This window comes from Leptinotarsa decemlineata, unplaced genomic scaffold, assembly GCF_025532065.1.
Source record: "Leptinotarsa decemlineata unplaced genomic scaffold, Ldec_3_MD MMD2_tig00026328_RagTag_RagTag, whole genome shotgun sequence".
NCBI lineage: Eukaryota > Metazoa > Arthropoda > Insecta > Coleoptera > Chrysomelidae > Leptinotarsa > Leptinotarsa decemlineata.
In genome coordinates, this window is record NW_027412688.1 from 7657710 (window position 1) to 7676718 (window position 19009).

The 19009-nt window shown below is 37.1% G+C and overlaps 2 protein-coding genes across 5 annotated transcripts in view; both read right to left on the bottom strand.

Moving 5' to 3' along the window:
- LOC111510070 (uncharacterized) overlaps positions 1-7855 on the bottom strand; it is a 55822-nt gene extending 47967 nt beyond the window's left edge. Inside the window, exon 1 of one of the 2 annotated variants that reach the window (XM_074182244.1) lies at positions 7225-7855. In XM_074182244.1, coding sequence (XP_074038345.1) covers positions 7225-7347 — 123 coding nt within the window. In that variant the 5' untranslated portion in view covers positions 7348-7855. Of the gene's footprint in view, positions 1-5222; positions 5447-7224 lie in introns of those variants that run through there. The other variant, XM_074182245.1, reaches the window with a different exon arrangement.
- Positions 7856-14621: 6766 nt separating this feature from the next.
- The window catches only part of LOC111507889 (uncharacterized), a 32301-nt gene continuing 27913 nt past the window's right edge, over positions 14622-19009 (bottom strand). For all 3 annotated transcript variants that reach the window (XM_023163269.2, XM_023163268.2, XM_074181973.1), the window contains one exon: positions 14622-16922. In XM_023163269.2, coding sequence (XP_023019037.1) covers positions 16601-16922 — 322 coding nt within the window. In that variant the 3' untranslated portion in view covers positions 14622-16600. The remainder of the gene's footprint in view (positions 16923-19009) is intronic.

The window sequence follows — 19009 nt, forward strand, 5'->3', positions numbered from 1 at the left end:
GTACTTTCACTTATCCCCGCTTTCCATTTTTCGCCCACAAGAAACCTCGAGTCTGGTTGAGATATGTTGACGACACCTTCATAATATGGAACCATAGGAATACTGAACTAGACGCCTTCCTGAAACACATCAACGGCATGAGACCTTCCATCACTTTCACAATGGAGAAGGAAATCCACAACGAATTGCCATTCTTAGACGTTTTGGTGAAGAGGACCGACACTAAGTGGGAAAAATCGGAAACCCACTAACACGGGACAATATCTGAACCACGAATCCAACCACCATCAGTCGACTAAAAGAGTAATCATCAAGACTCTATTAGACCGTGCTTTTGGGCTCTGTAATACGAAGGAAGGTCTCGAGAAGGAACTAGACATTATCAAAAATGATCTTCAACGGAATGGCTACTCCAAAGCGATGGTAGAAAAGACTTTGGCTAAAAGACAGCAGGAGCCTCGCAAGGAAAAGGAGCTGTCACAACCAGTGCTTGCACTTCCCTACATCAGAGGATTATCGGAGAGGATAAGAAGAATTGGTTTCAAGTACAACATCAGAACCTGCTTCAGATCCGGTAACACTATCCGTAGCAGCCTCACGAAAACCAGGCCACCAAACGCGGACTGCGATTCCAAGAATTGCATTTACGGGATACCCTGTGAGTGCGGAAAATCCTATATTGGTGAAACTAAGAAGCCATTGAATGTTCGCATTGCCGAGCACAAGAAACACACACAGCGAGGGGAAACCAGCAAATCAGGAATAGCAGACCATGTTTGGACCCATCAACACAACATCGAGTGGTCTCAAGCTGAGATCTTGCACAGAGAGGAACAATGGTTCAGGAGAAAATTCAAGGAAGCCGCATACATGTTGTCCAACCACGTATTCAGTCAAGCCAGCGTAGAAATACGCAACATATGGAAACCCATCATCAAACGAAAAATGGTCAAGTCTCGCCAAAACGGTCATCTCCCACGGAACCAGTGAAGCGGAAAATAGAAAGCGGGGATAAGCGACAGTACTCGAACGACCTATGAATAGTCATCTCTCGGAGGAATTAGTCCAGTCATCACCCGAAGACGAATTTAGATACTAACAATCGAAACGTCGTGAACTAACGTGACTTGGAATCTCTCCACTTTTAATTATTATTTTCTTTTTTCATTTCTTTATTTTCATTTATTCAATTGTTCTATTTTTACTTGTATTTTATTTCACTATTATTTCATTTCAGGTTTATTCTGCTTAATATATTTGTTATTTTCAGCTATTCATTTTTAATTTTCCTTTTTTAGTTGTTTCAGGGATTTCAAATCATTTTATATAGTATACAATGGAAGTCCGAACTAGTGAAATTCACTTAAAGTTGCGTTGCTAGCAGTATGTGATGCTAGCAACACAATGAAAATAATAATAAAATAATGAATGTCAAGGGAACACTATTAGGTGCTAATTAAGTGCTAAACGGTGAGGATCGTAAAATTTTCTAATTAATAAACAAAAGCTTCCAATTTCGCTAAACAACAGATCTTGAGACCGAACGACCGATCGGTCGGTATAGCCGGGCGGTTCTACATGGATGCTTTGGTCACTCAGTCAATCGGCCGATGTGTGAGTCGATGGTTCAAGCCCCAGGCTGAACGCTCAATTTTCACTTGCTATCGTCCAACCCGTGTTACGAATCACACGTTGAAAGGTAAGACCTCGTTAGTTCTTAGCTCGCATAATGGTGGTTATCGGGTCCATAAGCCCAATATGAATTATGGAATCTAGATTTACTGTAAATATCTAATGAGCACCTAATTAGCACTTCATTGTCATACCCTTACTTATCGAGGAACGTACTGTAAGAACTCAGTCCATCAGTCATAGTGGTTTTCCTTAATGACCCATAGGCATTATGGAATCTAGGTTTACTATTATTTATCTAGTGAGCACTTAATTAGCACTTTATTTTGATTGTCTATTAGTTTACGAGTATCTCAAGACTTTATTGCATATTGTTAAATTTTTTTCTCAAATCAGGTATCTCGATTTTTTTCACGGTCGTTTTCATCTTAATTTCTTGCAAGCACCTAATTAGCACATTATTACCACGCTTAGTTTATACCTGATAGAGCATTCATCCTAGTTTTCGAGTGACCTGATTCTTAGATCTGTTGTTTAGCGAAATTGGAAGCTTTTGTTTATTATTTAGAAAATTTTACGATGCTTACCGTTCAACACTTAATGAGCACCTAATAGTGTTCCCTTAACATTCATTATTTTATCATTATTTTCATTGTGTTCCTAGCATCACATACTGCTAGCAACGCAACTTTGAGTATTGAGTTGCGGTGTAAGTTATAGAGAACCTAATTTTTGACTTCGGTAGCTAAAAAGCAACTAAAAAGTACCTAATTTTGGCGTTTTCGAAATGCGATTTCCGTACTTTGCGTTGCTGGCGTAACAGAGCTTAAAAGGGCGACATTTTCTCAATGAAGGGATTCTTGAACGGTATCAACTGAGGTGTATTAAACTCAACTTCAACTTCATTACCGTATCTAAGATACCAAAACAATAATTATTTAACTTCCATAACATATGAAAATCACTATTGATCCAAGAGCACTACCCACTTGTAGATTGCTTCAAATGCCGCTGTATCCTGAACTATTTAGTTGTTAAAATTCACAAATCCAAAACGGGAGAGCTGGGTAGCTCCAATTGGTCATGGAGGGTTTTGATGTTGGTGTTTTTATCCAATTTATTTATTTCCAATACACGAAATGATAATTTTCATCTTTCCTATATTTATTGTGCGGTTTGTTTCTTGTATATGTCCATAAAAAGCTGATTTTTTTGACTAATAACACACGCTCTCGGTACCTTACGTTGAAATGTCTGCCTGCCTGACCTATATAAGCTGGTGCCCGATATTTTTCACTTATCCCTTTTGGGTTTTGCGTAGAATAACAGGTTTCACAAATTGTTCTCACTAATAAATGACGTAATTATGTTAAATTTTGAAAGATGGTTATCTTGTTTTCGAAGAGCTTTGCGGAATGGTTTATGTTAGCATATTTCTTAGCTTCTTTAGATTCTTCATGATTTTGGTATGATTCGTAACTGATCAATTTTTGGTTTTCATTAAAGATGATTTTCTCAATTGAGTGGACTGCATAATGGTTATTTGTTCAAGGACAAAACACAAGCACTACAGGAAAATCCCTAAGTCGCTCTAGGAACGGTGCCTGTGCAAAAGTAGCGATTCACATTGGATTTGAATCACTGGAAATTAATTCATTTGGAAAAAGGTTCTCACGAAGTTTATTTCACATGCACGCAGTTCTCCAAATGAAAGGGTTGTTAATCAGTAAAGTTCGAGGTGTACTGAGTTGAACCTCAAAACGATGAGCAGCCACAGCTCGTCGCGTATCTGCCACGTCACTTAAACATTTTCCGTGAAAGTATCTGTAGAATAGAGACAAATCTTCAACCTTTCTTCGATGTTGCAGACTATGAAGGTTGCAAGTGATGTTCGCGTCTGAATTCTGGCGGATGGCTTTTTTTCTGGATGGAAATCAGCAGCTTCAGGGTATGCTTAGGGGCGGAGCTCCACACATGAGAACAATACTCCAGAGAAGGTCTGATCTTTTTAAAGCATCAAAATTTGCTGAGGTGTGTACAGTTTTCTGGTTTGAAACAGTGTTCCAAGCTTTTGAGAAGCAGCCTTTGCAATTCCAGCGACATGATTGTGCTAAAACATATTGGTGTCCATTCTAACCCCCAACAAATTTATCAAAGCAAAAAGCGGAATTGTCAGTCCTGAAATTATGTCTGGTTCGAAGACATTTATGTTTTTGGAGGAAACCGATGCCTGGGTTTTTGTGGCATTGAATTGAATATGGTTACTTTTACCACAATTCGAAATCACTTTTAGATCCTCATTAAGATATGCAACCTCCTACTGCCGGTGAAAATGTGCATCTGCAGCTGACGCCCTGGAATCCAAATTGAATGACGAGACAAGTGTGCTGTCGTCAACAAAGGAATATATTGGATTTTTGCTTTCTTCAATGAGTCGTTGGAGAAAGTATGGATCCCTGGGAAACATCAGCGTGGATGATGGTAAAAGTATTGGAGAAATATCCATCGACGGCCACTTGTAGGAAACGTTCTTTCAGGAAGCTGGAGAGCCATACACAAAAATGATTAGACAAGCCATAGCATCAAGTTTGGCCAGCAAACCCTTATGCCATACGGTCAAACCCCTTGGAAATATCAGGCGCAACAGCTCTTGACTCTACATGTTACTCGATAGCGTTAATCCAAATATGGGTGACATACAATAGAAATTCGTCTGTTGATCATCGTTTCCAAAAGCCATATTGATGATCGCTCAAGATCTCAAAGCCTTCCAAATATTCAAGGATATGGTGATTTACGGCTTTCTCTATGATTTTTGATATCACTGATAGTCATTTGGGAGATTTTTCTCTCCGTTTTTAGGAATATACTGCGATCTGCTTTATGATCTTCATTTCTTCTTGAAAAGCCTTCTCTGATGAAGGAATCATAAATGCATATGATGATGGACTGAGAGAATCAATGGGAATTGTTCAGTCCGTAAAAATGTTTTCCTTTATGTTGAAATTAAATTTAATATTAATTTTCATAAAAGCAAGATCAAGAAATTCAATGCTATTGTTTTGTTCAATTTCGACCGTGAATTTTATCTTATCGTGGAGAGTGTTGAAGAAATTGAGGAACTGATTTATCTGTCTTGACGAGCTGTCAAAACCCACGAGGATATCACCCACATATCTAAACTAGAATGGAATGTGTTTCTGTGATAAGGCATTATTAAGGATACGCGTGTTTTCTAAGTTGTTCATAAAAATATCTACTGGTAAGGGACAAAACGGTGACCCCGTTGGGAGGCCTGAATTTAGCAGGTGAAAGTTGTACTTGAAATAATTTTGATCGAGATATATATCAAAGACATTGTGTAGTTCCTAAGTGATATAAGGATTGATATTCTGTTTAACTAGTAGGTATGTCTGTCAGCAGAGGACGGTATTCGTTTGTTGGAGTATTTGGAAATACTAATTTAATGCTATTATCGTAGTTCATAATAGTCAGCTTATTGGCTAGATCTATAGAATTTATAACAGTGTTTGATGGTGTAAAATTTGTTAGCTCTCTGACTTTTAAATTCAAGAATTTTGACAACTAACCCGTTGGAGCGTCGATGTAGGATACCACTGGTCTGGTGGGATTGCCTTCGTCATGAAGCCTAATCAAATCATACATCTCTTGAGATTAGGGATTAATACACCTTGTTTTCCTAGTAACCCAGGATTCATAGGTCCTCTCGGCTTCATAAGTGAATCATTTTTTGTGGTCTCTCTTCAGAAGGGTAACATCTAATCTGTCCACAGTGTTGTGCATTTTTGAATGGTACTTAATTTTTTTTACGCATACGATACCGATACCTTTGTCTGCCTTTGTGAATACCAGTTTGTCTTTGTTTGTCTTGTTTAAGGTTATCGTATTTCACTTCAGATAATTTACTCACTTCTTCGGCTAGTTTGGATTCTAAGCAGTCGAATTCTACATTATCTTATCTTATAACGGCTATGATTCTTTTTAATTCAATACTTCATCTGGAGTATCTCAGGGGTCGAATCTCGGACCACTTCTATTCTTATTATTCATAATTGATCTCAGTAATTATGTCGATTGTGATAAGTTATTTTTTGCAAATGATTGAAAAATATATTTACCTGTCGAAACTATCGAAAACTGTAATACATTGCAACGACAGTAAGAAAATATACAGACTTGGTGTGATGCATCCAAATGTAATGTAGTGTCCTATAGTATCGAGTAGATACCATTTCACTGTCACGAATCAACTCAATTAAAGATTTTGGTGTATATTTTGATCAAAATTTTTTTTTCCAACCACATTAGATCGAAAGTAAGTGAAACATTGAGAGTTTATGGCTTCATAGTTCGCTATTGTAGATCTTTTTCAAACATATCTGCTCTATTTACTCTACTTAAGGTCAAAATTAGAATATGGCTCTGTTCTATGGTCTCCATTCTACAATTGCTACAATAAATTAATTGAAGAAAGGTCAACGTCGTTTCCTAAAGTTTATTTACTTCAAATCTTATGATATCTATCCTAATAGAGATATTCCACATGATTTGTTATCACAACATTCAATATTGAAAGATCACTGTCGTCATTTAAATCAATAATGAATGTATTTCCACCATTAATATGGAACTGTCCAATCTCCACATAGTCTTTTTCAACTAAAATTACTTTTTGAATCCTTTCCTGCCAGTCTTCTTCGGTAATATTAAATACTTCTTCTTCAATTAGCTCTATTACCTTCTTATCTGATTTTGGAAAACTATTTTTACGCCTGATGCTGATATCTCTTGTTCACTATCGCTATTGCAATCACTACACTGGAAAAAGTCTGCGTTGTTATCACACTCGTTATTACAATCAGCACTTGTCCAAGTAAGCCACATTTTAAACAGATAACAAAAATTTCAAGTTATTATAACTGCACCAATATCGAATTTCAACACTCAAATCACAATAAGTTCTTGAACTGAACACGACGGCGATAACCATCCCCGCATTCCCAGATTTATATTCGTCACCGAACATAAAATTTAATTTTATGACTCTTCAGCCAATCATAAACTCGGTTAGTAAAAATACGAACCGCCAAGACTACAGTCCATGTGGACTAGTTCGCTGCCGATTCAATTCTATGTATTGGTTTTTTTGGCCTTTGAGAGTGCCGCGAATTTTAGGAGTGTACAATATCGTTTACTTCGACTATACAGAGATGGATAAGTAAAAAGCCAAAACATTTCTTTCGCCAGAATTAATCTTTCCCAAAAATATAACCCTTTCAATGTAGACCACACATGTGAGGTTTTAGTATGGTTTAAAATTCAATTTTAAATCTTCATTTCAAAATTACCCAATTCATGGTAATGAATATAACCCCACTATTCGCGATAAAATCAATACAAAACCGAAATCAATTCATTTCGATGGTACATCTTGTGAGGTGGTCATGATTCACACAGGGTTTCACATATATTATGGTCTATCCCATCTGATAATGGAAATAACGATAGCGCACTATAAATAAACACTTCGTTTCAGTTTCGCCGATACGGAATATTAAAAAAAAAACTCACCTCAAACATTTCCGTCGAATTCAATTCACTTCGTTGTCCTTCACAAAAACGTAGACAGTAAATAATTATGCAGATTACGATCATTTGTGAACTTCGCATTCTGTTTATTTTCTCAATGTGCATGGCGCCGGTACTTATTTGAGGTAATTATAGCTGCCGACTACCTCAACTGCTGGCAGTGTCTAAACATTGACAACTCACTACTACAGGTTCCTACTTTTTTCCCTGGGTTTACACAATTTAATCTTATCGTTCACGTCACACTCGATTGAGTCAATGCTCTCTTGATTCCACTGAAATGCAATTGATTATATCACCGATACTCAATCAATTCACAGGAAATTCACAAATGTGGTGCTAATCGCCTCACTGCGAAATACCTTGTGTTTTTGAAGACTACTTATTCATATTTCTTGTCGAGAGTTTCGTTGGTTGAAATTGAAAGACGCCTACCAGATTTTTTACATAACGAAATCGGATTTCCCCACATATAGCTGTTGTGTAAGATGTAGAATTGGTAGGTATGTGAAACTGTTATTTTTGACATTTCAAATCGGATACACTTGTTCGCAATCTTCAGCACATCGATATAAATTCAAGTGATCAGTTGTGTTTATAGCCCTCAAGGCTGTATGAATCAACTAACGAAAATGTTCTAGTTGATGTATCACACCTGTTATCAGATATCCAATATTAGCTGATGTGCTAAACTTGGCACATTCTATGAATTTATTCAGTAAGTAGATGCATATCGATACTTCCCTTGTTTCGTTCGCGTGATAAAATGAAGCAACCTTTGAACAAGAAAGTGAGGATTCATTTTTGTTTTTGAAACAATATTCCAATATCAAAAGCATAGAATGGATATCCACGTTTCTATGAAAATATTTTTAAATCACTTTTTCACGTAAAATTCAATGGGGTAAAAAACTTATTTTTGAAATTACATATCAATAGTTATTGATGTAAAACTAAAACTATGTTTTTAATATATATTCCTGCATATTTCAATAGAGTTTGAAATTATCTTTCCAAAAATGTAGAACGTTAGATGTTTTGCTAGTCATCTTTGAAATACAGAGCTTTTAGGTTATTCATGTAGACTTTGTAACACACACTTTGAGCAAGTAGACTTTGGACGACGCGGCGATAAAATAGAAAGAAATTGTTCTGTAGTAGCTATCACATGTTGAGAAAGCTTTTGACAGCAGTAATTAAAACGCATAGTTTCAATGATAACAATTTATACTATACTAGTTGTTTCCCGTGGCTTCGCCCGCGTAGAACTTGGTTTGTCGCATTAAGTTTCGTAACAGACAACATTTTTTAATCAACCCAAAACTTCAGGTTTCCAACATCAAAATTGACGAAATTCAATACAATCTTTGAACCCCTATTTTCCCCCTTGGGTGTGGAAATTCCTGATTCCCTTTCTTGACGCTTATTTTCGCTATACAAAGAACCTACCTGCATACCAGAAGGTACAAAAGAACATATGTCAGTCTGTACCTTCCGGTGCCGATTGCCATACTGAATCTCGCCCATTTACTTTTGTTTAGTTTACATGTATGAATATAACTGAAATTTAATTAAAGATCTTCATTATTATTATATTTCAGGATTCTCGGTTCACTAGCTTCGGCTATATGTATAAGAGCGGGTAATTTGCCAACTGCCCTAAGTGATGAATAGCTTCGAGAATCGAATTATATTACCTATAAATAAATGCGCAAAACTAACACAACCGTCAAGAACGTCTGCCCGCGTTTGGGCAGACGATAATATCATCTAGGTAAACTAAACAACTCTTATTAATGTGATCTCTGAGGATTTCATCCATATAGTGCTGAAACGTTGCTGGACTGTTCTTGAGGCCTATTGGCATCCTCAAGTGCTCATAATGATCTCCTTCAACATTGAAGGCTGTCTTCTCAATGTCAGAGGGATTAATTTAATACAACCGTCAACGACTTCTGCCCTCACGCGTTCGGATCGCGTTCTTGGCGATGGCGCTTCATTGCTTAGACCGCCCCTCTACCCCTGCGCATCGTCTACCGTCATCTTACAGTAGACGCGACGTACAATAGCTTACTGCGTTGCGTCAAGTTAATGTTATTGTGATAACTTTTGAACGATTCGTCCACATTACTTAGTGTAAAAGACAAAGTTTATCTATATTAAATACTTAAAACGACAATTGTATCAATTTTATAAGAATTTGACACCTATTCTGATATGTGCATTGTAAAAAAAGTATCTGTATTTATATTATTATCAAAATTATACAAAACCTTTGTAAATTGTAGCCTATATGTTATTCTGTATATGTATAGTTATTCTGTAACCCGTTCAATATGTCTTGGCACAATCATGTCGCTGGAATTGCAAAGACTGCTTCTCAAAAGCTTGGAACACTGTTCCGAACCAGAAAACACCCCAGCAACTTGTGATGCTTCATAAAGCTCAAATGCGATCTTCTTTGGAGTATTGTTCTCATGTATGGAGCTCTGGCCCCAAACATACCCTGAAGTTGCTGAATTCCATCCAGAAAATCACGTGCAACCTTGATAGATTGGAACATCGAATAAAGGTTGGAGCTTTGTCTCTCTTCTATAGATTACTTTCACGGGAGGTGTTCAAGTGACTCAACTTGATTCCACCAAGAGCGGTACATATGAGAAATACGCGACGGACTGTGGCTGCTCATTGTTTTGAAGTTCAACTCAGTACACCTTGAACTTCGCTGATTAAGAACTCTTCCATCTGGAGAACTGCGTTTATGTGGAGTAAACTTCATGAGAACGTTTTCCCAAATGGATTTAATCTCCAGCGATTCAAATCCAATCTGAATTGCTACTTTCGCATAGGCACCTCTTTGAGAGCGCCTTAAGGATTTTCCTGTATTGCTTGTGTTTTCTCTTGAAGAAAAGTCGTTTAGGCGTGAAAGAGCCACGAACATACATACATCCATCCTCACAAATTTTCACATTTATACTAGTATAGATTAGTATAGATTTACTACTAATAAATTATACTTCAACAATAATAATACTAATAATAATAATAATAGAGAACAAACAATGAAATATATTTCGTCACAGGCGACACCTTTTCTTAATGTTATTTGTGGTATTAATTAGTTCAGTAGGAGTGAGAGAAGCAAAACTTTGCAATTTGAAAATAAGATCTTTCAAACTTCCCCAGAGATAAAATTCCATACGCGTTAGGTCTGGTGACCTGGCCGGCCAACGGTTAGGTCCTTCGTTGGCTATCCAAATGTTAGTGTTGTGAAGCGAAGACACGTCTTGTTCAAAATACATTTTTCTGAGCTCCATTAGCGGCAATATGAGATGTTATAAATTATAAATTATAATTATAAATTAATGAGCCGATTATAATCGTATAATGAGTAGAATAATTATTCTACTCCTAAAAACACCTGCCCACACACTAAATCCAAATCTTCCTTGTCGTCTCTGCTCCACATTACAATGAGGATTTTTTGTGCCCAAGTATAAGAATTGTAGCGGTTGAAAATGCTGGCACTGCTCAAATAAGCTTCGTCAGTCCAAATATAATTTAACGAAAAATCATGCACTTGATTACAACTTTCCAGGAACCACTGGCAAAAAGCCATGCGGCGTTCAAAATCTCCTGGCCTGAGTTGATGAACCCTTCTGGCCTGAATGGCTTGAATTTGTGTTTTTTTCAAAATCTTCCTAACGTTACTTCTTGGTAGGCCTGCTGATATTTTCAAATTTCGCGGTGACGTTTTGGGATTATTTTCAACAGCTCCTGAAACGACTATTTCCAACTCCATATCCCTGTTTGAATGATATAACCTTGGCCTTTTTTTCAAACTGGCAACCATTAATTGGGCTGTGTCGCAATCCTGCGAAAATGTCTCTGAAAGGTTGTCTTCTCTCTGGATACCTCTCATGAAACAAATTGTTTGCTGTTTCTGCATTTTCCCGGTTTGTATAAAACAGACTATCATATTCCCCTACTTCATTGCGAATGTGTTTGAAAATTGAACAGAAACCACTAATTGAAGAGCGTCTTCACTGCTCAAATGAAAATTTGACAGCTACCACTAAAGATTTGTATCCTGTTTTATCGCCGCATCTTCCAAAGCCTACTTGATGAAAGTGTGGATTCAAAGTCTACACGAAAAACCTAAAAGCTCTGTATTTCAAAGACGACTGCAGCCAAATATCAAGTGTGCTACATTTTTGGCTAAAAATATTTTTCCATCGATAACGGTCGCGGCTTCCCATCTAGCCGAAAGTTCGAAGTTTTCTGGTACCGCAGCATTGTCTGGCGAAAAATTAAAAAAAAAAATACCAAAATCTTGGTAACAACTATCTATTCCATCCAGGAGCGGTTGAAACTTTTGGTGTTTATGGTCCGGAGTCTCTGTTATTCGTTCATGAACTTGGAAGAATAGGCCAAGCAACGGAAAATCACCATTCTTCGTCTTTTTTGATAGAATTACTATCGCTATTCAACGTGGTAATGCTGCTTCGGTCCTTGGAACTATTCCCCCTTCACATAATTTTCATTGCCCATGCATTGCCCTAATTTCAGTACGGAACTGAAATCTCTTCGAAACAAGCCGAGATATGTGGATATTGATCAGTCTCCTATTAAGGTTAATTCACAAATGATTGATCCACCTTCTTCTTTTTCAGTGCGGTCAATGGACTTAGGTTATTCTTGCCTGCCAAATATGAGTTGTAGTCATTGTGGTTCTGGTTCCCTTTCAGTGGAAGAGCTTCATGAAGCAAGAGCCGAATCAATCCCTCTGCGAAACCCTTCTTCACTTGGAAGAATCGATCGCAGCTTGAGAAATGGTTCTGATGCAGAATATGTGAAACATGTTCTTCCTTACGAATCAGTAGAGTTGTCATGAAAATTTTGAGAAGAAAATTGGATTGGATCATTTAGGAAACACTTGCTACATGAATAGCAATTTACAAGTGTTGTTCTTGACGAAAAATTTCAAGAACGAGGTTTTAATGATGAACGAGAATGTTCCCTACTTATTCACCAAACTCAAACACCTGTTCATGCTGTTGCAGTAAGAATGTATCATTTTTCCCTCCAACTGATTTTCTGAAGTCTTTGAAGTCTGTAACTTGATATGCGGTTTTCACCATTATATTTGTCATAAAATTTGACCCCCAGACACGTCCATCAGTTTTCATCAATCTAGTTTGAGAACAGGAGTTTCCCTTTAAAAGTGTCCAGTTTGGCCCACTCTGTACCAGTTACCAATCGATATATGTTATATATTTTTCTCGAAATGTCTTATTCTGTCTTTGTCTTTTTATTTCCAAAAGTGACAGAATAAAACAAATATCATTCTATGTGGAGTGAATGGTAAATTTGGAACCCCTGGCGTAAAATCAATCCAATAAAAGTATTGTTCCTGAACACCAAAATTGCAATACTCTTCTTGTCGCACGTCTCCAGGAGATGAAGTACGCCTGAAGAAGCACTATTGGTTGGTGAAACAGGCGTCGAGAAGAATGTTGCAATTCTTGTTTCGTAATCATTTGATCAAACACATTATTCGCTGTTTTCGAATTTTTCAGTCGAGGTGTTCAGGATTTTGGGCCTGATGTTTCATTTGCAACCAAGGTAGACATAATTGAATGCGATGTGTATCATTGAAATGCATTTTGTGAAGCTTCAGGTAGAGATGCATTTTTAACCTTATGATTCAACTGTACGTTCATTTATCATGAACTTATTTTGCGGATTCTTGAAATGAACTTTTCGCAAAACAAATTTAATGGATTTGCAACACTGCTGGAGGTTAGGTCAGGTTAGGTTAAGTGAGGTCAGGTCCAAATGAGTGGGTATTCTTCCTTGCTTGAAGACTGGCAGTAAACAAATCTAAAGCAAATGGAACTTCAAACGTTCAAGCCAGTCTCTATATACCTACACAGTAGGTTTAATGGACTGACGCCTATCAGAAAACAACTACTCCCCTGGCTAATACCACGAAGGGCGTTGGATTATATCAGACAGGCGTCAGTGCAGGAATCTTCACAGAAAATGTCCTGCATATGCAATTGGCAATACAACTGAAGGAGTCGACCTTCAATTATGGAACGGGCACACTTGCAGACCGGTTTCGGGCTTATTAGCCACTCATCAGTGCAAGATAGTGACCATCATCGACCTAAAGTCAATGATATTCCACAATTGAAAATCGGAATTCTTTCAGAGTATTTCATTCCTCTTCCGAAGTTGGAGCGAACATCAAAAATGTCACTCCATCTAGTGGACGAGGTACTAACCAACTGCATATCCGTATTTGCCCGATTCCTCTGAATAAGGAAGAAAAACTTTCTTATTAGTCAATGGGCTATGCTTGAAGACTGGCAGTAAACAAATCTAAAGCAAATGGAACTTCAAACGTTCAAGCCAGTCTCTATATACCTACACAGTAGGTTTAATGGACTGACGCCTATCGGAAATCCAATATAATCCAACACCCTTCGTGGTATTAGCCAGGGGAGTAGTTGTTTTCTGATAGGCGTCAGTCCATTAAACCTACTGTGTAGGTATATAGAGACTGGCTTGAACGTTTGAAGTTCCATTTGCTTCAGATTTTTTTAAACCCAGCTTCTCAACGAAGCCGATTAGTTTGTATGGTGAGTGGTCTTTCAGGCCAGATGGTAAGAGTACGGCTCTGACGAACTGTCAAAACAGCACAAAGTATCTGCTCTGCTGTTTAATCATTTTCCAAACAGAGGCGACACACCTGTAAGAAGGCCTGTTAGACATCGTAGTTCATCTCTACTGCTGTGTAGTCCACCAACTGTTTGGTATCAAGCTTCAAAGGGTGAGTAAACGCCTTGGAGTGAGCCAATCCTGGAAGATTCTGCCAGAAGTCCATAGATCTTTTTGACATCCGGGTGATCATATTTGTATGTCAAGCCCTGGTCCGATGAAGCTGCTTGCAGCACCCTGATTTGCAGGGGAGTCAGCAACCTCATTGCCTTACAGGCCAGTATGGCCAGGAATCTAGACCAGAGACAATCTGTTAAGTCTTCCTATCGAGGAGAGTCGTTTTTGCCAATTTGCTACCAATTTAAACGTTGCTCGGTAGGAGCCAAGAGCCTCCAATGCCGCTTGACTGTCCGAGTCAAGCGGCATTGGAAGCTCTTGGATGGAGGCTCTTTGTTTGTTTCAGTCAGCAGAGATCCTTACAAACATCATTGACGAAGCCTGGGGAGCAGGAAAATTTGTATAAGTGTGTTACTTCAGAACAGATATACGAGTATTGTTTTTTTATTGTTCTTGGCTTTATAATCGGTTGTTTTATTTGTTCTTTTGAGAGTTTAAGTTTTCATTACCCGAAGTGGAAGTGACAAAGATCGAAATATTTTGGATACGACATTTATTAGCCTTCAAATATTTATACAGTTCAAATAAATAACGACAGACATACAATATGTCACCAAAACAAATACATACATTGAGCATTACCTTTTTAAATTCATTTCAAACTATTCTTTTTTTCGGTCAAAGAAAGTTGTGGCTTTTTACTTCTCCATATTTATAAAAAAATGTGGGAATATTCCAAAGAAAGGAAGAAAGCAATCGATTTAAAAAATTAACTCTATACAAAGATGTGTACATCATGCAAAAAAGTGGAAGAAAAAACCCTTTCGAAACAGCAACTTTCATATAAATATTGAATTACACGAAAGAAAAATTATTTCGAAACAAATACTGTTACATGAACGCTGAATTATAGGAAAAAATTTTTCTCTACTCAGTTTGTATTCCAAACATTCGTCATGGCAATAAATCAGATATCATTCACAGAATTTATACACAGTATACTAAATGAAAGGTGAAAATTTCACTTACATGGAACAATCTCATTCTCACTGGTAGACATCGATGTTTCGCTGCAAAACATTTGCCTTAGGGCTCTTCAGTACTAATCTGGATAACATTATAAGAAAAAACACAGTATTGATTTATAAATAACGATTTTTATGTCACTTAATAAGTTTGATCTACTTATGTTATCGATGACATCGTAATGACATTCATTAACTTATTTGATTTAATCCCATCCAAAAGGAATCTTGTGTAAATTGAAAGGGTTGTATGCCATTATGATGTCATAGATGACATATGTAGATCAAACTTATTCCGTGACATAAAAATCGTAATTTATAATTAAAATTGTTTGTTTTTTCTTATAACGTTATTCAGATTGGTACTGAAAAGCCCAAAGACAAGTCGAAACATCGATGTCTGCCATTGAAGACGAGAATATTTCATGTAGGTGACATTTTTACCTTTTATTCAGTATATTGTGTAGAAATCCTATGAATGATATCTGATTTAATTCCATAACGAATGTTTGGAGTAGAGAAAAGAGCTTTTTGGTTACTGTTTGGAAAGGATTTTTCTTCCGTGTAATTCAATGTTTATATGAAAGTAGCTGTTTTAGGAGGGCTTTTTCTTCCAGTTTGTGTCTGAAAGTTACTTCTTTGCATGATGTACACTACTGTGTATTGAGTTACTTTTTTCAAAATTGATTGCTTTCTTCCTTTCTTTAGAAGATTCCCACAGTTTTTTGTATCAAGATGGAATAGTAGAAAGCCAAAAACTTTCTTTCCCAAAAATTAGTTACTCCTAAAAATATTACCTTTTCAATTTATTCAAATATTATACTTGAATCCAGCTGACATGGCAAAAAGTTGCTCCTAATGACATTATTATACAATATACTGGAAACTATTGCAAAATTTGACAAGTTTTTTTCATATTATTTTAGAAATAACTAATGACTAATTAAGTGTTTTGTATTTATGATATTTTATTTCTTTCTTTTCTGACTTATCACTTGAAAATTTTCGGTTATTGTATCAAATGAAATTTGAACTTTTTCTGAAAATGGAGCAACTTAGGGCTTACACACTTTTATGAACTTCTTTTTGAAAAATATGCTAATCATCCCCAGAAATCATTCTTTTCATGATTCAGTCTGTGTAATAACGAAAGAAAAACAAAATTATTTACTTGATACTCATGCAGATATTGTGTGATAATATTTATAGGTAGTGGCGGGTATATCAAGGAAAATAATACCGGAAAGTGCGACATGAAAAGATGGGATGAAGCACATGCTAACACATGAAAATCTGCATGAATTGAAAAAACAATAAATTATTTCGAATGTCTTTCAAAAACTCCTTTATAGGAAAAACCTATATCTCCGATCTTCTACGTCATCGACGATATCCTGCATGAGAAGAACCAAGGACAGAAAAGTATCTTTTATGTTTGGTTCAAATTGAGTACCAAATAATATTCATTCAAATCCTAAAACTTTTGACATTCATTTATCCACACTGACACGTTCTTCCTCTGGATTCTCAGGAGAACTTTTATTTTTCAAAGACAAATGACTCATAATCCAGTTGAAAGTTCCAAGGCGCTTGCGATGTTCGGATGTGGCGCTGGAATCACTGGTGAGTTTCGCCCAAATTTCTTTTCTCGTATATCTGTTCGTTACGAAAATCGCCACTGTGAATATTCCTTGGAGAGATTCTATGACGTCGCAAACATCAGGATTTCCAAAAAACCAACCTGTTTCTCTTATAATTATATCCACTATCCAGATGGTCGATGTCAACCAAATTAAAAAGCAGGAACGAGATCTGGAAAAATCAATGGAATGTTATGAGTGTTTTATCGTTTGATATATTATTTTGAAGGGTGGATCAGAGTACAAACATTTTTTTCACAAGCTACATTTGATCACTTGATCAGAACCGAGTTAACGACATTGACAGATGACCTCAACTAACTGTATAGTAACTTAGCATGTTACCACCCGTGGGATTCAAGAAATAAGCTTTGAGGTCTGGCGTAAGAAGTATAAAAAGTATGGTCAGAGCTGTTTGGAAATCCATTCGTTAGTTTTTGACTTTATCGTGTTTAAAAAAACAGAAAGGGCGGGACACTCTAATTTATAATTAGAGGTCTGTTCAAAAAATTGAGTGAATGAACAAATTTTAAGGGCTACGTGTATTCGATTAGCTTGATACACTAGTCTCCAACACAGTTTCAGATGTTTCGTGTGTTCGGCGATCTCTGCTATCGAAAAAAATGGATCAAAGAATTTGCATCAAATTTTGTGAAAAAATGGAATCAAGTGCTCAAAAACACTTGCAAATGTTGACAGTGGCATACGGTGATTGTACTTTGAGTCATAAAAATGTTTACAAGTGGGGAAAGCTTTCCACAGACATTCGCTCGAAAATTGTTATGGAGAATCATCGAATCGCCAACAGAGAAGTTGCTGCAGATGTCGGCATATCGGTTTGCTCATACCATGCAATTTTTTCAGAAATTTTGGGCATGACGCCTGTGACAGTTCGTTCTGATATTGTTGAATTTTTACTAAAAAACCATCGCATAAGCATCGCTTAAGAACTGTTAAATAACCTCAACGGCGATACCGATTTGCACGATAAAGCACCTGCTCACTGGACATTGCTTATTCGTGATTTTTTGCTCAGAAACAACACCGATGCATGCCTCAGCCACCGTATTCACCAAATTTAGCCCCCTACGAATTTTTTCTGTTCCAAAAATTGAAGAGATCCATGAAAGGGCGGCGTTTTGCCTGAGCCATCGTATTCACCAGATTCAGCCCCCTGCGACTTTTTTCTGTTCCAAAGATTGAAGAGACCCATGAAACGACGGCATTTACGACGATGGAGGAGATGAAAACTGAATCGCTAAGAGAGCTCAAGGACATATCAATAAGTGCATATCGTAACTGCTTCAAAGATTGGTGAAAACGCTGGCTCAAAGGTATTTTATCTGTGAGGGGACTACTTTAAAGGGGACCAACTAGAAACTTATTAATAAATAAATTTATTTTAAGAAAAATGAAAATTCACATTATTTTTCAACAGACCTCATATGTATCGATTTATTCATTTATTTTATCGGATGATTTTTCAAGAGGTATAGGATTTCATTTCCAAAACAACACAAAAAATTTAAAAAAATTCATGAAATATTTATTGGAATTGATAGAAAGATCAACATAATTTAATGTTCGAAGATAATTTCATGCAAATGGTGTCCGCGGCTCTAGGTGGCCAATTGACGGGCCCCAAACCTGAGATAAACTGTTCACCGAAGGCGGCTCCTAATTGGGCCATTGTTTCGCGTGCTGTGTGGCATGTGGCACCGTCTTGTTGAAACCACATGTCAGGCATGTAAAATTCTTCCATTTTGGGCACAGTAACGTTCGGGTCATTGTCGTCTTTGAAGAAGTACGGCCAGATGATACCACCGACCCGTATTCCACACCAAACAGTGACTTTTTCGAGATGCATCGGTAGCTCTGGCAATGCTTGTGGCTGGTCTTCATTCCAGATGCGGCAATTCTGCTTGTTAACGTAACCATTCAACCAGAGATGAGCCTCGTCGCTGAACACAATTTTTCGATAAAAATTTGGATCTTCCGCCAACTTTGCCAGCGCCCATTCACCAAATGTTAAACGTTGTGGGAGGTCTTGTGGCTTCAATTCTTGCACCAGGTGTATCTTATACCCAAATCCTTTCACAAAATTTTCTACGTAGTGGAGTAACAGAGACCCAATTGCTGCGAACGGCGGCGAATCGTCATTTCACGGTTATCATGGACACTGGCGGATACAGCCGCAATATTTTCTTCGGTCTTCACTTTACGTATGCGTGTTTGTGGTTTAATGTCCAATAATGTAAA